The 25,736-nt window shown below is 41.7% G+C and overlaps 5 protein-coding genes across 5 annotated transcripts; all 5 read right to left on the bottom strand.

Moving 5' to 3' along the window:
• Nucleotides 1-680: 680 nt before the first annotated feature.
• On the bottom strand, nucleotides 681-6,634 carry LOC119724318 (diamine acetyltransferase 1-like). Its single transcript, XM_038195312.1, has 5 exons — nucleotides 6,426-6,634; nucleotides 4,277-4,480; nucleotides 2,678-2,863; nucleotides 2,048-2,088; nucleotides 681-1,236 (listed from the first exon to the last, which is right to left on the bottom strand). The coding sequence occupies exons 1-5, from the start codon at nucleotides 6,550-6,552 to the stop codon at nucleotides 1,027-1,029; spliced, it is 768 nt and encodes a 255-aa protein (XP_038051240.1). The 5' UTR covers nucleotides 6,553-6,634; the 3' UTR covers nucleotides 681-1,026.
• Nucleotides 6,635-7,276: 642 nt separating this feature from the next.
• On the bottom strand, nucleotides 7,277-9,922 carry LOC119724317 (neutral cholesterol ester hydrolase 1-like). Its single transcript, XM_038195311.1, has 4 exons — nucleotides 9,550-9,922; nucleotides 9,052-9,274; nucleotides 8,763-8,826; nucleotides 7,277-8,410 (listed from the first exon to the last, which is right to left on the bottom strand). Exons 1-4 carry the CDS (start codon nucleotides 9,679-9,681, stop codon nucleotides 7,606-7,608), a joined length of 1,224 nt encoding a protein of 407 aa, XP_038051239.1. The 5' UTR covers nucleotides 9,682-9,922; the 3' UTR covers nucleotides 7,277-7,605.
• Nucleotides 9,923-10,715: 793 nt separating this feature from the next.
• Nucleotides 10,716-13,931, bottom strand: LOC119724316 (neutral cholesterol ester hydrolase 1-like). The gene is made up of 4 exons (XM_038195310.1): nucleotides 13,726-13,931; nucleotides 12,786-13,008; nucleotides 12,238-12,301; nucleotides 10,716-12,100 (listed from the first exon to the last, which is right to left on the bottom strand). Exons 1-4 carry the CDS (start codon nucleotides 13,855-13,857, stop codon nucleotides 11,299-11,301), a joined length of 1,221 nt encoding a protein of 406 aa, XP_038051238.1. The 5' UTR covers nucleotides 13,858-13,931; the 3' UTR covers nucleotides 10,716-11,298.
• Nucleotides 13,932-15,514: 1,583 nt separating this feature from the next.
• On the bottom strand, nucleotides 15,515-19,959 carry LOC119724315 (neutral cholesterol ester hydrolase 1-like). Its single transcript, XM_038195308.1, has 4 exons — nucleotides 19,440-19,959; nucleotides 18,174-18,390; nucleotides 17,650-17,713; nucleotides 15,515-17,342 (listed from the first exon to the last, which is right to left on the bottom strand). The coding sequence occupies exons 1-4, from the start codon at nucleotides 19,590-19,592 to the stop codon at nucleotides 16,544-16,546; spliced, it is 1,233 nt and encodes a 410-aa protein (XP_038051236.1). The 5' UTR covers nucleotides 19,593-19,959; the 3' UTR covers nucleotides 15,515-16,543.
• A 690-nt stretch (nucleotides 19,960-20,649) lies between these two features.
• LOC119724314 (neutral cholesterol ester hydrolase 1-like) lies at nucleotides 20,650-24,666 on the bottom strand. Its single transcript, XM_038195307.1, has 4 exons — nucleotides 24,269-24,666; nucleotides 23,214-23,436; nucleotides 22,612-22,675; nucleotides 20,650-22,333 (listed from the first exon to the last, which is right to left on the bottom strand). The coding sequence occupies exons 1-4, from the start codon at nucleotides 24,407-24,409 to the stop codon at nucleotides 21,544-21,546; spliced, it is 1,218 nt and encodes a 405-aa protein (XP_038051235.1). The 5' UTR covers nucleotides 24,410-24,666; the 3' UTR covers nucleotides 20,650-21,543.
• Nucleotides 24,667-25,736: the final 1,070 nt, after the last annotated feature.

Here is a 25,736-nt window from a genome sequence, read left to right as displayed (position 1 = left end):
TCAACTTGGTGTCCGAAAGATTCTCTGGAGGTCATATTGAAATGATCCGATTCAAATAAACAGTGAACAGCCACATTTACAAAACATAAAAACAGTTGCAATAGATGTACACCCCAAAAGAAATTGTCTCAAGAATGCCTCAATTTGCAAAATTGCAAAAGTTAAGAATCAGGCATGCAACTGGGAATTTAGAAAAAAAAACCGAGGGAATTCCAAACCACACAAGGCTTTGTACAGTGTTTTTCAATTTGTAATGGCATTCATGAGAAGTAAAAAACGAGGAAATCAGCAGATCCGAGGAAAAGTTGCATGCCTGAAGAATTGTTCACTACTCTTGCAAATCAGTGAATAATTCAAATATTGCTTAGATGAATCAAGGATAATTTACTATCAGCTTTCTTTTCTCACATTGAATAATCATGCCTCCCTCCATGTATAGGGTACACCACTATTATGGCACATTCAAAACATGACCCAATCTGAAAGACTGGACACTTCTCATCAAACGAGAGTCCACTGCACGCAGACATTAAAGGTAGGGTACATCATTTGTCATTTGTGCATTGTGGAATCACAAACTACTAACGGAAATTTCCAAAAATGTGTCACTTGACACATTTTTGGAAATGGCCTTTTATTGTTTTCTTCAAAATGACAGCATGGCAGAAAGAATAATTTCACAGCGAGTTTATTGCCATCCCCATCTTTAAACCAAGTATGCTTTCAAAAAATAATTTCGTTTGTTACTTTTTTTGGTAGCTGCAAATGATCTACCCTACCTTTAACATAATGCAAGTAGCATGCAGGGCTAGGGTTGCAGCACTAATTTGACACTATCTTGTCGAAAAATCAACTCGGGATGTAGTCGAGTCCATCACAAGTCCAGTCACAAGTAAATCACAAGTGACAAGAAAAAGTGGATGAACAATAACAAAAGAATGCCTTTGTCAAAGCTCATCTGAATAGCTTTTGATTTGAACTAGGACTTGAGGACTTGTGATAGACTCAATTACATTCCTGACATCATCACAGAAAAGTGATGTTGTTGTTTTTGGAGACTGGATTCTGTAAGGAATTGGCGAGGTTGGTGAAATTCTCGCCCCTGGACCCTATGACCCGCCAGCCATCGTTCTCCGTCATGTCAACGGCGTTCAGCCGGTCATAAAATTGGCGAGCACTCGCGTTGGATTCCTGCACAATCCACTGCATGCCCTTGCAGCCTTTTTCAGCTCCTATCTGCAAGACAAGTTCATCAGAATCTCAATTTATAAAAATAGACCAAAAATAATTACCCTCCCCCTGAAATAGCTAGCAAAGTGCTGATAATTCTCAAACTCAAAACAAGTGCCCGTTAACTTTTAATAACAGTGTACCTTGACAACTGTCACAAAGTCCAGAGTGATAATTTAAAAATGCAAGTGTATTCTATGACTTAAAATTGTCCACTCGTCCATTGACTTTACTCCAATCATTAACAGACTCTCGTAATTACTCTACTTAACAGAACAGGGCGAGTCAGAATGATCTGGACCCAAATTAAAGAAAATATTAAAAAATATGTAGCAATTATCAAAACAGGTGCAAATGAGAGATGTTATAGGCTGTTATTGTGGACATACATGTATTTGGTGAAAGTTTCATGTATATCCTTTGTACCATTTTGAAGAAAAGCGCTAGCAAAGAACACACACTAAAAAACACTTTGACCACAGTTCCTTGGTTCAACAAATGTATTGAAATCGTGTACTGATGTGAAGCAGTACTATACCATGGTGTCTGACTCACTTGACGTTATTGACACATTTAAAAAGGGCAAAACCAATTCCATGTGCAGAATGGAAAATGAGCCACTTCAATGAAAATGGCATAACTCCTCACCACAGCCACTAATTTGAAAATTTCAAAATTCCTGTGGAAGACAAGGTAATAACCATTCATTGAATGAAACACTCAGTTTTTTTTCAATATACTAACTCTATTTGCCACCAAAAAAATGGTGAACTTGAGTCCAGATCATTGTGACTCACTCTGTACAACGTGTGCTTACCTGTGCAACCTTGCAAACCATTGCTTTTCCTAAACCTTTCCCTGTGTCAAAAAAAAAAAACATCAACAAAGAAACAAGCACAGCAATTAAACGGAGGGACTGGAAGGGGAGAACAGGTAAACATGACAATATTTAAGCAATAGATTGAAGTGCAATTCTTAGTGGTGACTTGAAAGACCAATGGACAGCGACAAGCCCCTGTGCGCAGTTAAGCAAATGAGTTGACATGACTTTCCAGGCCATGCTTCCAGTGAAATGTGACAGACTCTAAATGGTTTAAACAACTTTAAGTACCTACCCCTTAACCTGTAAAAATCATTGGTTTACTGGCCAGTGAATGTTAGATAGATTTTGAATGATTCAAGATCAGATGATGGTTTCCAGCAAATGAAAAGGGTTACAAGTGTTTATAGATGTTTGATAGAACTCCCCCCCCCCGAAAAAAAGGGGGTGGGGCGAGAAGGTGAAGGGGAAGTTATGGATTGTGGTTAACCTTAAAACAAACTAAAACAAAACAAATCAAGCACCTTTTCAAATTTTTGCTTTGTCCCATTGAAATATAGCAATTTGCACATTTTGTGGCTCATTTTGTGATCAAAGTTCACAACTCCTAAAGCCTGTCTTCTTCACCTCTATGTGATGGCTGAATAAACAGATCTTCTAGGTACAGCAACCTTCCTATCCAGGTGCTGTATGCACAGAAATACATGGCATACGCCACCGTGGTTCCTTTAACTGTGGGTTCCTCCTCGTCAACTGCCTCACCGACAAGACAGTGGAAGAAGGCGTGATCCCCGAAGCTATCATTTCTCAAACCTGATGAGTAAAATCCATTTGGCACGTCGGTAAATCTCAAAGCCATATAGACAGCATCCTCAATGAAGAAAGTCATTGAAGATCAAAATCAATAAAAGGCCAAATAAAAAACAAACATGTTTAGCGTCCCCACCCGCTTACCCTTTTTGGAGGCTGCCTCCTTGTAAAAATAAAAAAAAAAAAAAAAAATAATCAATTTTAAACAGTAACAACATTTTGGCCTCTTTGTCTGTTGCATCTAGCCCATGTAGCCCATCTAGCTGGTATGTCATTTCCTGAGTCCAATGGCAGCCATTAAAAAAAAAGCTGGCGGCCATCTTGAAAAATAGCCCGGTTGGGCGGCCATTTTGGAGGGGGGGAAAAAAAGGGCAGGAAAAAAAGGGGAAAAAAAGGGCCCCCCTCCTTCCTTTTTTCCAAAAAGGCAGGATGCTAAACATGTTTGTTTTTTTTATTCGGCCCAGGCAGTGAGGATTTTTTGTCTGAGGAAACTGATGCCGTATAATACATTGCTGAAACAGGATAAAGCAGGTGGTTGAGCCTTTGTCTATATCTGAGCTACACCCACTCGATTCTTTACTCTCTTCCTTCACAACACAGGTTTACAACACAAGACAGTTTTGGAGACCAATCTGTCCGTCTCTGACTTGTAGGTGAGGCAACTGATGAGGTCGTCTCTGTCAAAGAATGGACTCAGACTTGGATCAAGACTGCAAATGCCAAGCATGTACCTCTAGTACACTGTATTCAAGCTAGTGAACATGTAAGAGGTACATGTATGCTCAGAATTTCCCGGGTAGCGCCGCCAAAGTTCCTTAGATCTTGTTGACAGTTACCTCTACGGCCGTGATGGCTTTATCGTGCTTGTCGGGGATCCCCTGCATTGGGGAAATAAATTCAAACCCCAGTCTTGAAGTAAGACTACCGATGAAGAACAACATGGACTGATGGATGAGACGATGAGGGGGGTCCATGCTGGGAACATGCCACATGTGGATCTGTGCATACAGCGCTTGGGTAGTATGGTTGAAAAATCTTCTGTCTTTCTTAAAGGGATCCTTGGGGCATGAACCTTATACTCCATGAAGATCGCAGAGGTTTTAAAGAACGTCCCAAGGCTGTCAATGGGGCATGATGCCACTTGAAAAAAATTATAGTGCAAGACATCTGCCGTTATTTTTGTTACAAACAGTAGTTGTCAAACTTAGAGGAAAAGGGAAGGTTTGTTGTGCAACTTTGCCATGAGAGTTTAGTTATTGAATGAGAAGAGGTTATTCCCCGTGTCATTTTATGGTTATCTGCAGATGTGCGGAAATGAACCCGTTAGGTTTGAAGGGAAAGATGAATGACTCAAAGACTGGATGGGGACGTTTCATGAAATGGTCAAAACGGGTTCACAACACCTCTCCTTATTACCTCTGTGAGTTGGCTTAATATATAGGTCTTCCAAATACATCAGCCGGCCTACCCAGGCACTGTAAGCATAGAAGTACATGGCATACGCTACCACAGTACCCCTCCCTGCCTCACCACAGTCACCAGGGGGTATGTCATCATCGGTTGCCACGGCAACGAGACAGTGAAAGAAGGCTTGGTCACCAAAACTGTCATTCTGCATATCTGCACATGAATGATGAGGATAGACTAAGACTAATCAAACAGTATGGGTCTAAATCTTAATTTGAAAGGTCACAAAGGCTGTTTTACAATTTTTATATCCTGATTCAGTAAATATAAAATAGCACATCAATCAACAAAGGGGTGGGGTGGGGAGGTGGAGGTGGGGGGGGGGGGGGGGTTGGAGTGGGGTTGGGTGGAGGTAATAATATTTTAAATCATGCAAAATATGCATTTAATAAGTGTGCTCCATTTCACAACTTTTAGTCAATAATGAATAAACACAACCAAATGTTGACTTTACAAATTACTAAGAGGTAAGACGGGGCATTTTCAACCAGGGGAGAATCCAACTGCACAAATCTTGTGTCCGACTACTTTGAAGGGACTGAGATTGAGAAACTTTTCCAATTTAATTATGTAACAAAATTCTACGAAAATGTCCACTAATGTTACTCAAATCCTTTATGTTTAGAATATTATGGGCGATCTTGTAGTGTAGGGCCCCTGTTTAGTATCAATTTAATTAGAGTCAAGGTTGTTTTTTATTACTAAAAAATGATCTTTTCAACCTAAAGCAGATTTCTCTCAATTTAATGACGCATTTTTTTAATTTTTCTTTTGGAACAGTTTCTTGGGGTAGAAATTACGATTTTCCTATGCGGTTTACGGTTGTTGTCAAGCGATTCATGCTTTATACGCATTCACTGTGCATTGTGCAGTGATCGTCATCTTTATTTTTGTTGCTTTTTGTCGTTGTCATCGTCAGTTTACCCCAAAGTTCCCTAAAAAATTCAAAACCCTGCCCTCTCTATCTATGGCATACTTGTATGTTCTTAATGTCACCAACTAGTTTGGTAAAGTCAAATAATTTAAAAGTGGATTTTGTTCCCTTATATATAGGAACTGGGCCTGCGGCGCCCGATACACGATCGCCAGAATATGTACGTGGCAAACAAAGCAGCGACCATGAAGGAATGCAGTGGCAGTGTACTCCTAGAACTATGAGGCTCCACGTAGTGGAGCCTCATAGGTTCAGAACCCCGGAAAATTGTTGTCAGCACAAAACACTAATTAAGTACAAAAACGTCCATCCCAACCAAGCTTTTTCCCACAGAACCGCTGCACAGTTTGCCCCTAAACTCCGTACAATACCTCATGACATACTCACGTTATGTGCACCCAACAAACATCGGTGGATTCTGTCTGTTTTCGGCAAAAATGATGAAAAATATGCCCTTTCCGCACTGAGCCAACCTAACACTTGAAACGAGCACGCGCGCAGAATGATCGCAGTCATTTTCGGTTCGATCGCTCGGAGCGCGCCGCGGGGGGTATGGTGTAGGAGCGGAACGATAGTATGCGCATGCGTACAAGTGCAAATACGTACCCCCCGCGGCGCGCTCCGAGCGATCGAACCGAAAATGACTGCGATCATTCTGCGCGCGTGCTCGTTTCAAGTGTTAGGTTGGCTCAGTGCGGAAAGGGCATATTTTTCATCATTTTTGCCGAAAACAGACAGAATCCACCGATGTTTGTTGGGTGCACATAACGTGAGTATGTCATGAGGTATTGTACGGAGTTTAGGGGCAAACTGTGCAGCGGTTCTGTGGGAAATAGCTTGGTTGGGATGGACGTTTTTGTACTTAATTAGTGTTTTGTGCTGACAACAATTATCCGGGGTTCTGAACCTATGAGGCTCCACTATGTGGAGCCTCATAGTTCTAGGAGTAGTGGCAGTGCGAGTACTTTGATGTTGGCTGGCATTGCCTTACTTTTAGGTCTGGCCCTCATCCGTTTTTCACTAAATCATCATATCACGGAGGAATAACTCCCCCATCCCAAGCGTTTAGCTCTCCCCCCCCCCCCGGCGGCCCCCCCCCCCCCAAGTTTTGTTGACGTTCGTGCATTTGTTTTGTAGCCTGCAAACTACACGACATAACTTTACCTTGTTCGGTGTTTTTGACAACTTGGTCGGGATTTTCTCCTTCATACTCGGCCAGTTCTTTGATCAGTCTCAAGATATCGCCACAGTCCGCGGGCTTCGCCTGTCGCACAACATATCGAAAACCCATTGCAAGAAGGAGAGATTTCGATCATAAAATCTAGAACTGAGTCGAGGTGAAATCCGAATCCGCCGCAGCGCCGATGATAAAAATCAATTAGCCTAACTCTTGATGGCGCTATACAACTTGCAGTACAAGATGTATAGCGCCACCAGCTGGACAGGCGAAGTTAAAATTAACAGACCGTAAAAACGAATTGCATCTTTCACTCTTTCTTTCCTTTTTTATTTATATATTAGTTTATTTTTTGAAGGGGGTGGAAAATGTGACAAATTTCGAGGAAGTCAAGAGGAAGTCCTGAAACATCTTTATTTAAACACATTCTCCAACGCCATTGCAAAATGTAACCAAGACTGTCGGGTCCAATAATATTCCTCCCAATTTGTTTTTCTTCGGAAGTAAAGTCAACTGAATTATGTATGTCTCTTTCACAGGTTAATTTACATGGGAAGCAGCAAGACCCAAGATGAAGCTCAAACCAATCGTGATTGGGTGTGCACATGTACATGTTGGCCTTTATTACGCACTAAAAACCAACGCGCGACCGAAGGAGGGGAGGGCCTTGGCCGGGGGGGGGGGGGCAGAGTGGCAGAAACAACGAGATTATTTTTTTAAAAGCAAAATCGGGACGCAGTAGAAGCGAAATCGGAACTTGAAAGTGGGTTAACCGGAACGAAAATCCTGTCTTTGAAACGGGCAAACAAAACCATGGCTACGCGCCTGCCTCCAAGAATTGTTTTTCCAAAGAACATTTTATTTCTGAATGAAGGACATCAATACTTAAAACATATTATTGTACTTTTCCAAATCATTTCAGCAAATAGGTTGCGTCCAGAATGAATGCCTAGGTTCAAGATTATATTTCAGTATCATACTAAAGAGAATAAAAATCTATAAAGAATCTGATGAAATTGTTATTTGATAACGTTTTCAAAGCTACACTGCGGATAAAAAATTGGCCGTTCATGTGTTTTTTGTTTCAATAAAACAAAATTATGTATTCATAACTGAGTATTTATTTTCATGAACAATGTGGGTGATTACCACGAAAGACAGACACTCTTAAAGATTCTCACTCGCAAATTGAATAAAATCAGAGACACTTTTGTCGCCCACTGGAGAAGAAGGCAATGGATGGTTGTCTAGACTGAACATGCCGTGGTAACCTTTCTTGTAATGCTTCCAAGTGACCGGCACTCCGGCCTTCTCCAGTCGCTTGGCGTACATGATGCCGTCATCTCTCAAGACGTCATACTCGGCGGTCAGGATGTAAGCCTCTGGGAGTCCTCTCAGGTCTTCTCGCATGAGAGGAGCGAAGTCTGGATTCAAGAGGACGTCTTTGATCTCCTTGTAGATGTCTTCATCCCCGAAGTCGGTTGAGGGTACCTCGTAACCAGTCTGTTTGAACTCATCCGGGATGAGATCATGGGAAAGGCATTTTTTGACTAAGGCCGATTTTTTGGCAGCAGATGATGTGTGATTGTTATGCATCATCGCCTTCAAGGAGCTACCTTGCCCCTTCTTACCGCGACCGTACAGATCCCATGCATAGGCCACGTAAAGTCGGTCTAATATCAATGTCTTGAGGTCCCCAAGTTGCTGGAAAGACGTCGTGTAGAAGTCAAAGGCTTGCAAGGCTGGATAGATCAAGACTTGCAGCTTAGGCTTGGGCAGATCTCGATACTGTGGGTCAAAGGTGAATCGTTGTGCCATCGCTGCAGCCAGGTTCCCTCCAGCACTATCGCCCATGACAGCAATCCTGGCAGGATCGACGTTGAAGTCGCCGAGGTGCTTCAGGAACCAGACTGTAGCAGCTGAACAGTCGTCTAGCGGCGTGGGAAATGGATATTTGGGCGCCAAACGATACCTGTAGATCAATGCGAACAATTCCATCAATTATGGTTTGCATGCATGTGACATGACGCCAAAGTACATGTATACCAAGCTTGCCGTGCACGTAAAAGGCAACCCAGAGCTACGGCTCCGTCGAACGTCAACATGTTCACACTTGGTTTTAAGTGCCAAAACCTAGACCAAAGCCAGAGACTCGTATATCGCCTCATTCTTAGGTAATTATTAAAGGATCTCCCTCGATTGACATAACTCATTTTGACAGATATAGCTAAAACCAAAACAATGAAAAGACATTTTTAAAGCAAAGTGTGTATGATCCATGTTTGGTGCACATTTTGTCACATCAAAGAATGTTGACAACTTACTCGACAGAGACAACGACCAAGTTAAGATTTCTCGCCATTAGCGCCGTGACAGGATGGTAACTATCTGGTGAGGAAGAACATGGAGTATTAGGTAGTTGATAATGAACATAAATGCCGATGAGAGACCGATAGAAATGCAACCCATGCCAGAGGTGGAGCCAGATTTGGATCTAGAAGGCCCGGGGGGGGGGGGGGTAGCTGAGGGGGGTTAGCTGTCAAGAGTGTTTTTGTACACGATGTTCCTATTATTTGACGGCCCATGTGCCAGACTCCCTTGTACACTGCTTACCTACGCTTCCTCGTATCCACCCTCCGCCGTGATAGTAGACGATGGCCGGCCGTTTATCGGTCTTCCCTCCCGCTGGCTCATCGGCAAATATCCGGACCGGTACCCGGTCAAATACCGTGTCTGTGTACGGTACGCGCGGCCCGGCTGCCCGTGCATTTGCTCTGGATCGCTCGTCCAGCCAGTCGTTGATGCCGGTGGGTAGAACAAGCTTCCAGAAAATTGACTAGAAAAAAGTATTAACATTAAATTTGATTTAAAACAGTTTACTAGTTAAAAAATTGAAGTGAATATTTAGCAGAATTTTGCGGCCAAGGAAGAATATATAGGGATAGGCCATTTGGTAAAGTTTTACAGGAAAAGGGTTATTATTATAAGCAAAGAGAAACCCATACGATATAGGTGCGGCAAAGTACCCAATGATAATTTAATTATTAACATGTTTATTCTCATGACTAGACCTATATACCAAAGTAGCCTCATTATCTTTAACACACTCACGAATCTCAATTTGAATGCTGCAACTTTTATCGTCCATGGACTATCAGCTACATCCTCAGGTACCGGTAGCAGCGCCAGGTACGCCGCAACTGCCACAGCGACCACTAGAACCGCTAACATGCAACGCGCCATGTTTCTTTTTTACCTTCTAGTTCCGCGTTTAGTGAGTGCTGTGTCCGTGCAATAATGCAGCTATGCTTGAAGTAACGTTGTTTGAATGCGCTACACGGATCCGTGCAGCACAAAGTACACCATCTGTCGTTATGTTCCACTCATACTTGGCACTGAATCACAGGTCAAACATACTGCAGATAGTGAACCATTCAACAGTCGAACTGCGTTGCTATAGTAGGCCTAGATGTCTGATAGCGCACTTGATCATTGATCCATGAACTTTACTTCCCCATTTCTGTTGGGAAGAAAACATAACTACATGTACACTGGTGATCTATATATACCCAGACTATCCTCAAATATTGCGCAAAATGTATTGTCTACGTCCAGATTCGGTTTTCACATTTGGATATGAGCTAACACCATGTCAAATATTTATATCACTAAAACTGTGTTTCGCTAATTTTTCTACAATTTCACAGCAAAAAAAAAATAAAAAATAAAAATCCGTATATACCACAATGGCAATAGAAGGTGATATTCTTGGTTTTTATTGCTTATTCTTGTATAGAAAAAATAAAGTTCGATTTTTATAAAAAACGTACAATTCGGATAAAAAATTCTTCTGAAATTATACAGATGACACATTAATTTAAACGAAGCTGCAAAGTCAAAGAACTGCTTCTCGATCAGTAGGCCGTCACAACAATATAACAAGTAAAATTGTCCATGCGAACAAAATTATTGCAAGAGTTTTACACTTCGATCAACAAAATTATCATACACAAGGGCGGATCCAGAACACAATTTTTGGGGGGGGCCAAAAAAAAATTTGGTCCTCCCAAAAAGTGGGTCAAAAAAATTACGGCGTGGGGTTCGGGGCCCGCTTAAGGGCCCCGACAATTTTTTGGATTCTAGATGCTCTTTGGTGCGATCTGAGGCAATTTCTGACCACTTTAACCAATGTTTTTTTGAGGAAAAGATGGTGGTGTACTCATTGCCTGCCTTTATTGCGATGTCACATAAAAAAAAATTAAAATGGTTTCGTTTTTTTTTTGGGGGGGGGGGGGCATGGCCCCCTTTGCCCCCCCCCCCGGATCCACCCTTGATCATACAACGAGTTCTTGGCAACAGACGATCAAAACATCATTGTTGGAAGAAAATTGACGAAGCATTCTCTGCGTCTCAAATTTGATGATGAAATTCATACTACTGAGAGTTTGCAATGTTGCAATCATAACAGGAATGTTACATTCATCTTTTGCACTGCCTTCAGATTTTGAACGTAAGTGAATTAAGAAACTTGATTGGTAAAATTGAATTTCCCGTATGTTGTAGGCCTAGTCCTTAATTCCTCCAAAAGAAAATTATCAAAAATTTGACAATAACTTGAGAAGTTGATATATGAAAACCAATTTTGGAAAGTTAGTGTAACATTATATTGAAACCATAGTGTGGACGTCATTAAATTCGCTTTACTTTTGAATGAAATATGACCATTATCGGGGTTTAGCAAAACCATACACCCTTTTTGTAATTGGGTTCTGTATAACGTTATGAAGATTTGGGCTAATAATTAACGATCTTAATATTAGAATAATTTAGTCTTAATTTTCATGATTCTGGCCAATGTGTTTATAGATTTTTTCGTGCAAACTTAAGAAAATCAGAAACACACTGGGTGCCTGGTGGTGTTGTGACTGTTGGAAGGTCCTCCTCGCTGGTGAACATGCCATGAAAACCTTTCTTGTAATGCTTCCAAGTGACTGGTACTCCGGCCTTCTCAAGACGTTTAGCGTACATGATGCCGTCATCTCTCAAGATATCATACTTGACGGTGATGATGTAAGCCTCTGGGAGTCCTCTCAGGTCTTCTCGCATGAGAGGAGCGTAGTCTGGATCCAGGAGAACCTCTTTAATCTCGTTGTAGATACTCTTATCTCCGAAGTTAGTTGCAGGGGCTTCGTAGCCAGTCTGCTTGAACTCGTCCGGGATGAGATCGTGGGACAGGCACTTCTTGACAAGCGGGGACCTCTTAGCGGCCGCGGAGGTGTGGTTGTTGATGCGCATCGCTTCACGGTAGCTCGCCTTGTTACCACGGAGATACGAGTCCCACATAAACGTCATGAGCGGCCTGTCTAGCAACAGTGTCTTGAAGTCGCCATATTGCTGGTAAGATGGCGTTTGGAAGTCAAACGCCTGAAGGCACGGATAGAGAAGCGCCTGAAGCTTGATCTTGGGGAGGTCGCGGTACTTGGGGTCGAAGGTGAACCTCTGCGACACAGCTGCAGCCAGGTTCCCTCCAGCACTATCGCCCATGAGGGCGATTCTTGCAGGATCGACGTTGAAGTCCCTGAGATGATTCAGGAACCAGACTGTTGCAGCGGTGCAGTCGTCTATCGCAGCCGGGAAAGGATACTTTGGCGACAAAAGGTAACTGGAAAATAAAATTAACGCCAAAAAAATCACATCCCTTGATCTTTAAAAAACCTCTGCGGGTGGATTATAAAAAGAAACAAATATCGTGTCATTATGGATGTGTAATGTTATGTCTTGGGGCGGGACTTAACTTACTCGACAGACACCACAACAGCATTCAGATCTCTTGCCAGCAAGGCCGTTACGGGATGGTGGTTATCTGAAGGTAGAAAAGATGCAGGTTTAAATTTCAAAAAGTGCCAATAACATCTTTGATATACTTCGATACGGAGTCAAAGGATTATATTTCTATTTCCAAGGTATTCCTCACTGTTGATTACAACGAAAAGCGCGTCCTCTGGGCGGGGCTCGAAGACCCAAACAGTTTTCTGTATGACGGGGAGACTTCTTTAAAAACTTCGTATGCATCGAGAATTTCAGATGATTAGCCAGAATTTCTTAAAAAGCCTGACATTTGTGACTTCATGGATAATTAGTTGGTTATTGGAAATTAATTCATGTGCCATACGTTCAACTTCGTTTCATTATTGAATGATGGTTGTCAAAAATTAGTACTGCTGAGCTACCCGTGAAAGAATCAATTTAAACGAGCAATCAGTTTAAACAAACACCCCTTAGAAAACATTTATCGATCAGGACTTCATCCTCCAGTTTTCAAAATAGTCCGGTATACTCCCACTCACCCACGCTGCCCCTTATAAACCCTCCGCCGTGATAGTAGACGATGGCCGGCCGTTTAGCCTTCTTCGCTCCCGCTGGCTCATCGGCAAATATTCGGACGGGTACCCGGTCAAACACCGCTTCTCCATACGGTACTCGCGGCCCGGCTGCCCGTGATGCTGCGGCAGATTTTTCCTCTAGCCACTGGTTCAAACCAGTCGGTGTCCACCATTTTAGATGGCGTTTCTTTAAAGTGCAAGAACAAGACAAGACAAACCTATAGACATTATTCAATAGGAAGCCATTTTCGATCGTGTTCCCTGAATTTATTTTATAAATTGTAAAGTGTTGAATGAGATGCTGCCAGACTATTTATGATTGGAGAGCGTTAAAAGCCTCACTTTCAAATGTTTCCTTTCAAAATGCGGCTTAAAACATCAGGTATGCTTAATCACAATTTTTATTTATTCATCAGAGCAGACTAGTATAATTTGAACTGTTATTTCATTGCTTTTATTTCTACTCACAAGTTATACAAAAATGAAGAATTTACCTCGCTTTCAATTTAGTATATGGCCGAGTGTAATTCATTCATCTGGTCTACACAGTACACAATGGGCAGAATTTGACCCATTCATTGGCGGTACGGGGTAATCCTATATGATAGCACTGCCCGGCCCAAATGCGACGTTCAGTCAGCGAGTCATTCCAGTTCCAAATTAAACTCACTTTAATTAATGTGTTCCCCTAATTGTCCACGTGTTTATCGTTCATGCTGAATTATGTCCCCAAATTTATAAATGGTGAATTGTATATATTTCCATTAAGTCACGCTGTAAAACGGTATGCAATGGTACACGTAGCAGTTTGATGTGACTTTGTACCTTACACGCCCCCTTGATAGTACGGCCAAATTGCTTGTTTTTGCAACCTATATTGGACACGATATTACTCCAAACTCACCCAAGTCCTACGGAATGACTCCATTTTCACGGCCCAGGGCCTCTCGCCCACATCGTCGGGCACGGGTTCCAGAACCACGTACGCCGCCACCGCCGCTACGACGACAATAACTGCCACAATTAACCGCGCCATGTTTGCTTCAAGTTGTTCGGATCTCAGGGGGTCATAGGATGAACAATTAATATGTTCAACAACCGTACGTGCGATCGGCGTTATCATTATGTACGATGGCCTTGCGTATTATGCTTTTGGCCTTGTAGACAATTTTGTTATGTAATTGCTATTATTTGACGGATTTGAAACTAATCGCAAAAAAAAAAGCGCGTTTATTGTCTTCTTCCTTATAATTGGTATAATTATGTATGAATTTACATGTATTAAAGTCTTTTTTGTATACATGCAAAATATTTTTCGCTTTAGACTTTTTGCAGAGAAGAAACATGAGGAAACACATATCAAGTTCCGGGTCGTCTACACGTTGCGCTTATACGTACGTAGGCGTCTACATTCAGTACTATATGTAAATAAAAACCCTAGCTAATAAACCAGGACAGAAAACTTATTAGGGGCCATTCAAAAATGTTTTTAAATTTGGATTTTTTCCCCAAATTTTGTTGACCAACCCAGCCACCCCTATTTCGATTTTAAAAATTTGATTTGTCATTCAAGGTCAAATACATGTACATGTAGGCCTACATGTACTTGCATACAACATTATACTTGAACATGTACATGTGTGTCCATACACATGTATGTCCATGAACATTGTGTGCCAAGTTCAGTACGTGTCGGCTATATATAGCTGCTCCCACTGGTTGCATTGGTGCCCTGGGAAATTGTGCTTCATCAGCTGATAGTTGGATTAGGTATCAGACTCATTTAATTGTGAACTGCGCTTCAATAATTATTAGGTGAAACAAGTTTCTAGTCCGGGGTTAAAAAAAATGCGGCCTTTTTTTACCCAAGATGGCGGATGACTTCTTCCTGATTTTGAACTGTCATACACAGCTACAATTTTGCTGGGCACAAATCATGGAGGAATACGATTGAAACATAAAGGGACAAATGTATTGGAAATGGTTGATTAACGACACAATTAGAGAACTAAAGGAGGCCAGAGGAAAAAAGAAGAAGCGGGCGGAGACGAGAAACTAGTTTATTTCTTTACTTGGCCTGGTGTGTCAAAGACAATCAACGAGTTATGCACGCCCCGTACACCTGCCCCCTCAGTTCAATAATTGGCGTTGACATAGAGAAGGTATATCCTATCATGCAACCTCGTCCCCAGGGTGTCGAACAGTACGCGCCAATCACTACCTGCTCTCTCACCCTGGTATTGGATCATTTGCATGTGCAAGATTTTTGAACACGTATGCAAATGAGGAACAGTCTGGTGCCTGTATATGCGTTACACATTAGCGTTTGTTTTTGTATGCGGTGTCTGGGGTCAAAACAGAGTCAATTCGTAGCAGCGCGAGCACGGCGTGAGTTACGAAAACACGATTTTTGAAATCAAACTGTTACGATCTTATCGAGACAACATGCAGTATCATAATTCATATTAATATGAGCAAATTGGAAAGGAAATTGGTATTTTCGAGAAGGCGTGGACGAATGATCGCGAAAACACGTACTGCACGTTGTGAATAATAGCACCAAGTACACGATAAATATCCATTACTAGCCAATTGCGGTATCCAATCAGGATACAGGAAGAAAGTTTCCTATCCAGGGTTTACTATTGGAAATGCGGTTGGAAATAAAGTAAGCACTGGGGACGAGGTTGCCTATCATGTAGAATATTATTATTTAACAATCACAATCTCGTGTATAAATCTCGTGTAGATAAGAGACTAGACAGCAAATTTACACTCGTCAATCAAGGTCTGTCTCGCCATGGATGATGCTTTAACCACGGATGCTTTAACGCTCATACACTGCAAAAACTGCAGTGTTAAATTTACACTGTTGGTATCTATATAGGACCATCTGGTGTTAAATTTTACTGGTGTTGTCCTATATAGATACCGAATGGTGTTAAATTAACACTACAGTTTTTGCAGTGTACAAACCAGTTGCACGGCATGCTTAGTCAAGCAAGCGGGTTCGCCTTATAACTTCCAGTTGAAGGCCGGGAAATATGTCGCTAGGAAAATGCTATAGTTGATGTCATATGCAGATTTCCAATATTAACAGGTATTCAATATAAACACAAACGACGAAACGTTAACAAATCATGCACTTACAAAGTTTAACCATTGCGCAAATGGTGTATAAATTGTATTTTATATTCATATACATTACTGCATTTGAGTAAAAAGCGAGACTACTAAACAAGAGCGCGAATGCACTTCTAAACGTTAAAAGGTTTTTACTTTCAATATTGGAATCCTACTTGTGCGTTATCTATAGTTTAGTTACTAATCATTATACGGGAGCTACAACCTGCGTTTAGCAATTAAACACAATATTGTTATCACTAATGTGTTGTTTAGGCCAATTCCTAAACCACAATGGCTATTAAACACTATCCATCAAAACTCTAAACATGTTTAATATTTAAACATGTTTACAAACTGACATCAAGAAAGTGTTAGGAAAGGTGTTTATTGTTAGGCAGCAATAAAACAATAGATATAAAATCACACAAAGCTTGAGCGGCAAAGAAGAATGAAAAGGTACGATATTAGCTTTGTGGAGTACTTACTACAGAGTCTGATAAAGGCCAACAACTCTAAATTACGGAAAGTGAAAAAAAAAAACACTGATGAGAAGAGCTAGAATCAAGTTAAGTAAACCACTGATAAAGACAATCCATTCAAAGACGTTGCTTTGCGTACGCAATGAAATGCCAGAAGCTCTCTTCGACCATAGGTGTGCAAACTAACGGGCAACTGGGCCCGGTGCCGAACATACCATGGAAACCTCGTCGATAATCCTTCAGTGTTACTGGCACTCCCGCCTTCTCAAGACGCTTGGCGTACATGATGCCGTCATCCCTCAAGACGTCGTACCCGGCTGTCAGGATGTAAGCCTCTGGCAGACCTCTCAGGTCTTCTCGCATGAGAGGAGCGAAGTCTGGATTCAAGAGGACGTCTTTGATCTCATTGTAGATGTCTTCATCCCCTATGTCGGTGGAGGGCACTTTGTAGTCAGCCTGCTTAAACGGGATGAGATCGTGGGACAGGCACTTTTGGGCTAGTGGGGACCTTTTTGCGGCCGCAGAGGTGTGCATGTTTGCCTGCATTGCGTCTTGCAAATTCGGCCCGGCATCTTTGCCACGAAGGTAACTGTCCCACACCATGGTCATCAGGGGCTTGTTGAGCAGCACCCAGTAGTTGCCATTCCTTTGGTAGGAGGGGGTGTTAAAGTCGAAGGCTTGCAAGGCTGGATAGATTAAGACTTGCAGCTTAGGCTTGGGCAGATCTCGGTACTCTGGGTCAAAGGTCAAACGTTGTGCCACCACTGCAGCCAGGTTCCCTCCGGCGCTGTCGCCCATTAAGGCAACCCTGGTAGGATCGACACTGTATTTGCTGAGGTGCTTCAGGAACCAGACCGTAGCAACTGTGCAGTCGTCTAGCGGTGCGGGAAACGGGTTTTGGGGCGCCAGTCTGTATCTAAGGCAGAAAAAATACGACCAGTATATTGCTGATGCCTATGTCACTCATTACTAGATACGTACATGTATTATAGTTGACATACAGTTATTTGTAGTGCTATTTTGGGGAAATTTGTTTTGAGAACCCGCATGCAGTATATTTGTTACTGCTGTTGTTGTTGCTGTGGTTGTTAATGTTGTTAATGCTGTTTGTTACTTGGAATCGGAATGTAATTAAGAATATTAGGCCTACCGAAATTGAATACACAATACACGTAGATCATCACCCCAACTTAAATACACGTGATACTCGCCATGCAACTTACTCGACTGAAAGCACCACAGCATTCAGTTCCTTTGCCAACTGCGACGTCAATGGGTGGTACATATCTGTGAATAAACCCGATTCGATACCGGAGTTGGTAAGTAATGGATTTATATCGTGTACTTAGTTATTTTCAACGTGAATTACGTGTCCCTCATGTTCATTGTAATCATTACGTCCACACCTTCTCAAAAATAATCCTTTCCTTTCCAATTTGCTCATTTGAAATGTGATACTGTTCATTACTTGATAAGATTGTAACATTTTAACTTCGAAAACAATCGTGTTTTCGTACCTCATGGCACGAATTGATTATGTTTTTTACCCCAGACACTGCATACAAAAACCGCTAATGCAACACACAGGCAGGCAGGCACCTACTATTCCTTATTTTGCACACGTATCCAAAATTGTTGGATATGCAAATGATCCAATACCAGGATGAGAGAGCGGTAATGGTGGGCGCGTACTGACGATACCCTGGGAATGAGGTTGTTACGCGTTATAGCGTCATCAAAGACTCACCAGTGTCACCCATGATCCACCCTCCGCCGTGATAGAAGACGATGGCCGGCCGCTTATCGGTCTTTCCTCCCGCCGGATGCGCGTTAAGTATCCGGACTTGTACCCCGTCAAACAGCTCGTCTCGGTACCCAAACCCGGCTGCCCGCTGGTTTGCTCTGTATCGCTCGTCAAGCCAGTCGTTAATCCGCGTAGGTATCAACGGGGTCGCCATAAACTTCTACAAAAAAACAACAAAAAATCTCTTAATTATGTTAGCTAGAGTTCGGGAACAGACAATTTATAGTGAAGATAAAACCACTCCAATTGTAACTCGTGTGAAACTCGATCTAAGAAATATTTAATTAGTTTTTCTTTATTATGTAAATAGTTTTGTCACTAAATTCAGTCGGAGTGAATTTCAACAGAATAGAGCACATTTTCATATTTGGAAATGAAAGAGTGCATTAATCAGTTATTCACATTTATATTAAGGAAACATTTTTTTAACGTGAATTTGAAATAAATTTGATTTATTTGCAATGACAGTGAATTGTCATTGTGGTTTTGGATTATTGAAAGCATTGCCCAAGTCCCTTCCACCATTATCGTACAACTACCGATCCATCAGCACCACTACACAAATAAGGGAATGGCAAAAATGTGTGCCTAGCCGGTTTTAAACACTATGTATAAGACCCGTTGGAGTCTTATTACCCGTACCCTCGCCGAACATATTCATAAATACCTTTTCGGAAAATGTTTTTTTTTTCACAATTTTCGGTCCAAAAATCAAAATAGTCCAAAATTATTATTTCTCCTTATAAAAATCTCCTCGTAGGGAGATTGGTGCGCGCGTCGCGCGTACTTCGCGATGTGGCGCAGAACGCTGCTGTGCCGGTGTGTTGTGAATTTAGGACTATGAAATGCTGACTCACTTGTAGTGTAGTGTTGCGCATGCCTACGTAAGGAGTGTGAACGTTCAACCAATTAAACGGTAAAAGGCACCGGATTTCATAGGAGTCCAAATTTCATGCGACGCTGGAAAAGTGTTGAAGACCAGCCAGCCGGTCTTTATCATTCGTTCAAAACTGGCCACTTACTTGTCAAGCTCTCGACCAATAGGAATGGCTAAACTGTCTCAGGTATTTATGGATGTTAAATTAAAACCTCCCTCGTTTTCACAAATTCCTGGCCCGAGGCTTTGTTTGTCTTTTCACACATTTGCCACCCATTCCCACTCTCAAATAACCTTGGCCTTTAACAATTATGATTTGTACATGTACTTACGATCATCACGCTATACGCAGCCAGTCTGATCGTCCATGGGCTGTCGGCCACGTCATGGGGGAACGGTTCGGTATAAACCACGTATGCTATCAGACAAGGCACCACAGAGGCGAGAACCAGACCAAGCCACGGACTTCGCCTCCTTCTCGCCATGATTGTACGAATCAACTTTCAAAACGAACGATTCAAACTTCAAATTGAATACTTGATCGCTCTGGCTGGATCAAAACTAATTCCGTATCTAAGTTTTCTTCTATAGGGGCCTACATGTATACCACAAACTGCTCAACCACGTCCTATTGTTTGACAATAAGGTCAAACCATTCACACGTAGCACCACTGCACAGTCTGATCCTGTAAAAAAAAATCCCAAAAGCTCAAGCTATCGTACGTTAATACTTAAATCAACAGCGAACAATTTCGTGAATTTTGGACCCTTAGGTTTATACAAAGCCACCTGTGACTCAGCACATTGTCAATAGACCTATCACAATATCGGCCAACCTTGTTTCCATGGCGTCAAGCAGTACGCTCCCACCGATACCCACTCTCTCACCCTGGTATTGGATCATTTGCATATCCAAATGTGTTGGATACGTATGCAAATGAGGAACAATCGGTTGCCTGCCTTAGCTTTACATCAGCGTTTGTTTTTTAGTATGCGATCCGGGTAAAAAAAGAAAAAATTCGTCGCGGCGTGAGTTATGAAAACACATTTTGATTTTCAAAGTTTAAATGTTTCAATCATATCCAGCCAATATGCAGTATCATATTGTTTTGCAAAATGGAAAAAGGGCATTGTTTTTTTAGGTGGACGGGACGTAATATTTATTCACAGCGAACGTTAGCATACGTAATACGCGTTGGAGATAACTACACCAAGTACACGATATAAATCAATAATACTTGCTAATTGCGGTATCGAATCAGGATACAGGAGGCAAGTTTCAAATCCAGGACTACCATATTTGGAAACCAGGGTGGAAATAAAGTAAGCCCCGGAGACGAGGTTGCGATATCGGGCACAAGGTCCATGCGCATTCAAGGTTGCAGCTAGTGACTGTTGCTAGTGCTGCGCTTGCCGGCTATTATCGGTACTCACTTGACCGTCGCTGGGATCAGTAATGTACATTGACCAATCCATAGATAAAACAATGAATTTCACGCCCGTGCACCCCCGGGTTAGTTGGCGTTTGACATAGTGACGGTATAGATAATGTATTTATTTATTTATTATATTTCGTTATCCAGGGTATTATGCCCAGTGTAAAACTGTTTTACATATAGGGGCCCTGTATTCAAATGACAACACTCAGACAATACGGTACATTACAAATACAATACAAAACGATAAATGGGATTGATGCGCAATTGTTAAGCAACATTTTAAAACTATTTCAGTAACATTCTTCATAGTATATTGTTCTATATACAGTGTGAAACAACATCGCTAATTAAGTAATAGGCTTTACTACATAGGCCTAGGCCTGAGGTGAATATAGAGTACAGTATCTATCATTTGTGATTTTTTTGTTTGGAAGCAAGTTAAGTGCTCAAAATCTAAAGAATGGTGCTTAGCAACTAACCTGACGAAGTTTCAGCTCAGTAAATGCTGTATATTCCGAGAAAACAAACTTCTAGGATCTCGTTTTCAATTTAAAATTTGCTGAGGAGTCATGTTTTGAATTGCGCCTTAAATCAGCGTCTGGGTCACGTTATCATTCAGCCGAATGCAGTTACGCGATTTCACGCACTGAACTTTACTTTCAATATTGGAACCCTACATCTGCGTTATCTAGTTCAGTTACTAAACATTACATGTACACCAGTACCACTCTAAAATCTGCGATGATCAATTAAACACAATCTTGCTATCACTTTGTTAACACATTTAAGCTAAATATTACGTGTCGATGTCCGATTCAAAATTCCTTAACATCAATGTTCATTGGCTAAACACTATCCATCAATATTCTAAACATGTTTAATTTAAGCCAACATAATTATTTTAAAACCCACCTGGAGAATTATACATCCCGGAATCTCAAAGAAGCCATCGATAAGAAGAGCTAGTGATAATTAAGTATAAATGAAGATAATCAATTCAAAGACGTTCCTTTGCGTACGCAATGAAATGCCAGAAGCTCTCTTCGACCATAGGTGTGCAAACTAACGGGCAACTGGGCCCGGTGCCGAACATACCATGGAAACCTCTTAGATAATCCTTCAGTGTAACTGGCACTCCCGCCTTCTCCAGACGCTTGGCGTACATGATGCCGTCATCCCTCAAGACGTCATACTCGGCGGTCAGGATGTAAGCCTCTGGGAGTCCTCTCAGGTCTTCTCGCATGAGAGGAGCGAAGTCTGGATCCAGGAGAACCTCTTTGATCTCGTTGTAGATGCTCTCATCACCGAAGTTAGTTGAAGGAGCTTCGTAGCCAGTCTGTTTGAACTCGTCCGGGATGAGGTCGTGGGACAGGCACTTGTGGGCCAGTGGGGATGTTTTTGCGGCCGAAGAGGTGTGCTTGTTAGTCTTCATCGCCGGCCCCACATCTCTGCCAAGGTACTTGCTCCACATCATGGTCATGAGGGGCTTGTTGAGCTGAACCCAGTAGTTGCCATTCCTTTGGTAGGAGGGGGTGTTAAAGTCGAAGGCTTGCAAGGGTGAATAGATCAAGACTTGTAGCTTAGGCTTGGGCAAATCACGGTACTCTGGGTCAAAGGTCAGGCGTTGTGCCACCGCTGCAGCTAGATTTCCACCTGAACTGTCTCCCATTACAGCAATCCTAGTAGGGTCGACGTTGTAATCGCTCAGGTGCTTCAGGAACCAGACCGTAGCAACTGTGCAGTCGTCTAGCGGCGCGGGAAACGGATATTTGGGCGCCAGTCGGTAACTGTGGTAGAAAAATATAGTACCGTATTGGTGATGCTGATATCACCTACTAGTTGACTTTTTTATTGAGTTATTTTGGGATCTCTTAATTGGAGAACACATTTGTTGTTAATAAGTGAGAGGTTTGCAGTAACACCATGTGGAAAAATCTCTTTTGTGAGTACATGTATATGTGGTTCTGAAGAGAACATGTTGGGTTAACTCGACGTTTCGAACAGTATGCTCTGTTGTTGTGGTGGTGGTTGTGTGAATACCTACACGAAATACTCGCCAACTTACTCGACTGAAAGCACCACAGCATTCAGTTCCTGTGCCAACTGCGACGTCAATGGATGATACATATCTGTGAATAAACCGTATTAAACGACTTGAATAAAATAACCAGAACGCGCACGCGAGTTTTCCTCCAATAGGAGTCTTAGAAAGTGGTGACGAAGCGCCATCTTTTGTTTATGCAAATGGCAACAAGGCTACACCAAAAGGCCATATACATGTAATGTGCAATTTTGTGTGGTGATGAGCTTCGATTTTCGGCTGAATTAGAAACTGTCTCCGGCGATATCAATAAAGAGAGGGACACTACTTTTCGGTATTTGAAACGACGCAGATGAACTGATTGAAAGGAATTTTGTGAAGACACTGCATGGCGATTTTGCCTAGTACTGGTAATGGAAAGAGTCGATCAGTTTTTGATGGCCATGTGTTCAACTGTCATCCATTTGCAAAGCTGTGAACACCATTTTCAAAACAAATTAAAAAAATCATACTGCGCACGCGCAAAGGTGATCAGATCAATGGACTTAAATGCTAACTGGCTACCGGTCCCCATATTTTATAGGGGCAGGGACCAGTCTACCATTAAAGCGTCATCAAAAGCTCACCAGGGCTACCCATGACCCAGCCACCGCCGTGATAGAAGACGATGGCCGGCCGTGTATCGGTCTTCCCTCCGGTTTGCTCATCGGCAAATATCCGGACTGGTACCCCGTCAAGCACCGTGTCTGTGTACGGTACTCTCGGCGAGATTGCCCGCTTGTTCGCTCTGTATCGCTCCTCTAGCCAGTTGTTGATTCTCGTGGGTACCAACGGGGTAGACATAAACTTCTACAAAAAGAAGAAAAAAACTAGAGATTGTGGTTGTAACTAAACAACCACACAGCTGATCCCAAAATGTTTTGATTGTCTATTGGACGGTACAAAATGATTGAATGATTTTTCAAAAAGTGTCGCTTTTAAAATTGACATTATAATATTTAACAATGACTTTAACATGACTTTAACATTCCAATTGACATTTGAAATCGGGAACAACCACAAAATCTTTTATTACAAAACAGTGAAAATTAGAGATCAGAGTGAGGATGTATGAAAACTATTTGACATCCCATGTTGTTTAATTTTATTGAAAAGTGCACTTTTTTAAATATTAAAAAAAGTCCATGCTTTTGCGGTCATCTGAGGGAAGGCACTGATCAGTTTACGGGTCTCCTGCTAAAATTGTTATCCCAAACAAATCTTTGAAAACATTTGTGAGGAAGGGTTGATCATTGGCCGACTGCCACCAAACCGACGAATCACCAAAGAAAAGAAAATTTAAGACTGCAAAATATCCAAAATTCTAGCAACTTTTTGTGCTGAAATAATCGTAACATTGAGGTTTCTGCCCGGAATGACATTAGCATAAAAAACAAAAAAAGGCTCCAAAAAACCTTTAAAAAAAGGCAAAAGGCAAATAGAAATTGAGGTTAGGCCTAAATGGAACATCGAAGGTGCATTCAAGGACTGGCATTTAAAAACTGTATTGCATGAGCCCTTTAAACCCTACCTCATTTCAACCAATTCGTGGCCTAAGTGCTATGTTTAATTGTCTCTACGTATATTTTCCATTCCCAACCTCACGTAAACATGGCCTTCAACAAATACGATGTGTACTTACGAACATGACTCTGTACGAAGCCAGTCTGACCCTCCATGGGCTGTCGGCTACGTCATTGGGGAACGGTTCGATATAAACCATGTATGCTATCAGACACACCACAGAGGCGAGAACCAGACCAAGCAACTCGCTTACCGCCATGATTGTACGATTCAAATATATTTCAAATTGAAAACTTGATCGCTGTAGATGGACAAAAAACCTCTCTCCTATTCGTATCACCGTGTGCTTGTATACACGCCACACACTGTAAGCACACACAGACCTATCGGGGCACAAGGTCGATGCGCACTGTATGTAATGGCGGCAGTACCCTGCGCCATGTATTGTCGATACGCGCCGTTAATATTTTTTTGCACCTCAGTATAGTCATTGACGAAATACACACACGTGAAACATATCGCGTGACCAGAATATCTCATATCTCTTCAGTTCTTGTATCTGAAGTTGTTATGTGTTTTACTCACGTGCATCTCACAACGGGGTCGATATTGTATGTGGATGCTGTGCTATACCGTTTTTTTATGGTCGTCATTTTGTCTTTTTACATTTTTAAGTGTTTAATAACTTTTACATTAGGAAAAAAATGCATGTATTTGTCTTTTTAATGCATGACGAATAAATAATCTTAATCTTAATCTTATAGTTTATGTGCTGCGTATAATCGGTGGTTTATTATTGTGCAAGTTCCAGGTTCGATTCGTGGGGAAAATTTGTCATTATTCCCCCCCCCCCAAGTGATTTGTCTTCAATAAATTATGTGTAGGCCTAAATCAAGTGTTGATGATCGATAAAATATATTTCACCCTTTTCTTCTCATTGGCTCTGGAGGAATAAAAAAAAGTAAGGGAAGCTCAGCCCGAGAACCATTTCGTTTACCAACTGACGCATGTGCATTATGGTCATTGACTTTACTTGGTTGCAAAAAAATAATTGTTGTCGGTACCGGTACAAAACAACCGCTCCTCGACGGTTACTGGGCATCGTCATCGTGAGTGTACATTGACCCATATGCTTGGATTGGTCCATAGAGAGAACAATGAACTTCATAGCCGGCCCCTGGCAAGACTAGGTAAACAATGAGAGAGCATCTAGCTATATAAATTATATATATTTAATATAGCTCTATGTGCGGGAGTGAGTCAGAGAAGTCTTAGTTCAAGTCGTCAATAGTTGTGTAGGTGTTGAGTAGAACACCTACCGAATTGACGATTACTATTTTATGTGCGAACTGATAGTGGATAAGATTTGAATGTTTGATTTTCAAGAGAGTTATAATAAGAGTTTAAGTTTACCTTATACTATCTCTTTGTTGAGTGTTTGAGGTTCTGAAAAGAATCGAATGATTGATAGTGAGACAGCTCAACGACCGATTAAACTACTTTCTTGAACTGATATGCAAAGTGAATTTTCCTGGATCTTAAAGTTTACAAGTGAATTTCTCGGTAAACAGACAAAACTCACAACG

The sequence above is a fragment of the Patiria miniata genome, unplaced genomic scaffold, assembly GCF_015706575.1.
Source record: "Patiria miniata isolate m_02_andy unplaced genomic scaffold, ASM1570657v1 HiC_scaffold_18, whole genome shotgun sequence".
In the NCBI taxonomy this organism is placed as follows: Eukaryota; Metazoa; Echinodermata; class Asteroidea; order Valvatida; family Asterinidae; genus Patiria; species Patiria miniata.
This window is presented reverse-complemented; position numbering and strand designations above follow the sequence as displayed.

Coding starts and splice junctions, on each gene's coding strand:
- LOC119724316 (XM_038195310.1), bottom strand. CDS start 13,857: ATGGCGCGGTTAATTGTGGCAGTTATTGTCGTCGTAGCGGCGGTGGCG. Junction 13,009..13,725: donor AGTCATTCCGTAGGACTTGG/GTGAGTTTGGAG, acceptor TGCACTTTAAAG/AAACGCCATCTAAAATGGTG. Junction 12,302..12,785: donor GTTTATAAGGGGCAGCGTGG/GTGAGTGGGAGT, acceptor TTCTACCTTCAG/ATAACCACCATCCCGTAACG.
- LOC119724314 (XM_038195307.1), bottom strand. CDS start 24,409: ATGGCGGTAAGCGAGTTGCTTGGTCTGGTTCTCGCCTCTGTGGTGTGT. Junction 22,676..23,213: donor CTGGGTCATGGGTAGCCCTG/GTGAGCTTTTGA, acceptor GTTTATTCACAG/ATATGTATCATCCATTGACG. Junction 22,334..22,611: donor GCTGTGGTGCTTTCAGTCGA/GTAAGTTGGCGA, acceptor TTTCTACCACAG/TTACCGACTGGCGCCCAAAT.
- LOC119724317 (XM_038195311.1), bottom strand. CDS start 9,681: ATGGCGCGTTGCATGTTAGCGGTTCTAGTGGTCGCTGTGGCAGTTGCG. Junction 9,275..9,549: donor CAGCATTCAAATTGAGATTC/GTGAGTGTGTTA, acceptor ACTTTTTTCTAG/TCAATTTTCTGGAAGCTTGT. Junction 8,411..8,762: donor TTGGTCGTTGTCTCTGTCGA/GTAAGTTGTCAA, acceptor ATTGATCTACAG/GTATCGTTTGGCGCCCAAAT.
- LOC119724315 (XM_038195308.1), bottom strand. CDS start 19,592: ATGGCGAGAAGGAGGCGAAGTCCGTGGCTTGGTCTGGTTCTCGCCTCT. Junction 18,391..19,439: donor CTGCGTATAGCGTGATGATC/GTAAGTACATGT, acceptor GTTTTTTTGTAG/AAGTTTATGGCGACCCCGTT. Junction 17,343..17,649: donor GCTGTGGTGCTTTCAGTCGA/GTAAGTTGCATG, acceptor TTTCTGCCTTAG/ATACAGACTGGCGCCCCAAA.
- LOC119724318 (XM_038195312.1), bottom strand. CDS start 6,552: ATGGGTTTTCGATATGTTGTGCGACAGGCGAAGCCCGCGGACTGTGGC. Junction 2,089..2,677: donor TATTCAGCCATCACATAGAG/GTGAAGAAGACA, acceptor TTTTTGACACAG/GGAAAGGTTTAGGAAAAGCA. Junction 1,237..2,047: donor TGGTTTGCAAGGTTGCACAG/GTAAGCACACGT, acceptor CTTGTCTTGCAG/ATAGGAGCTGAAAAAGGCTG.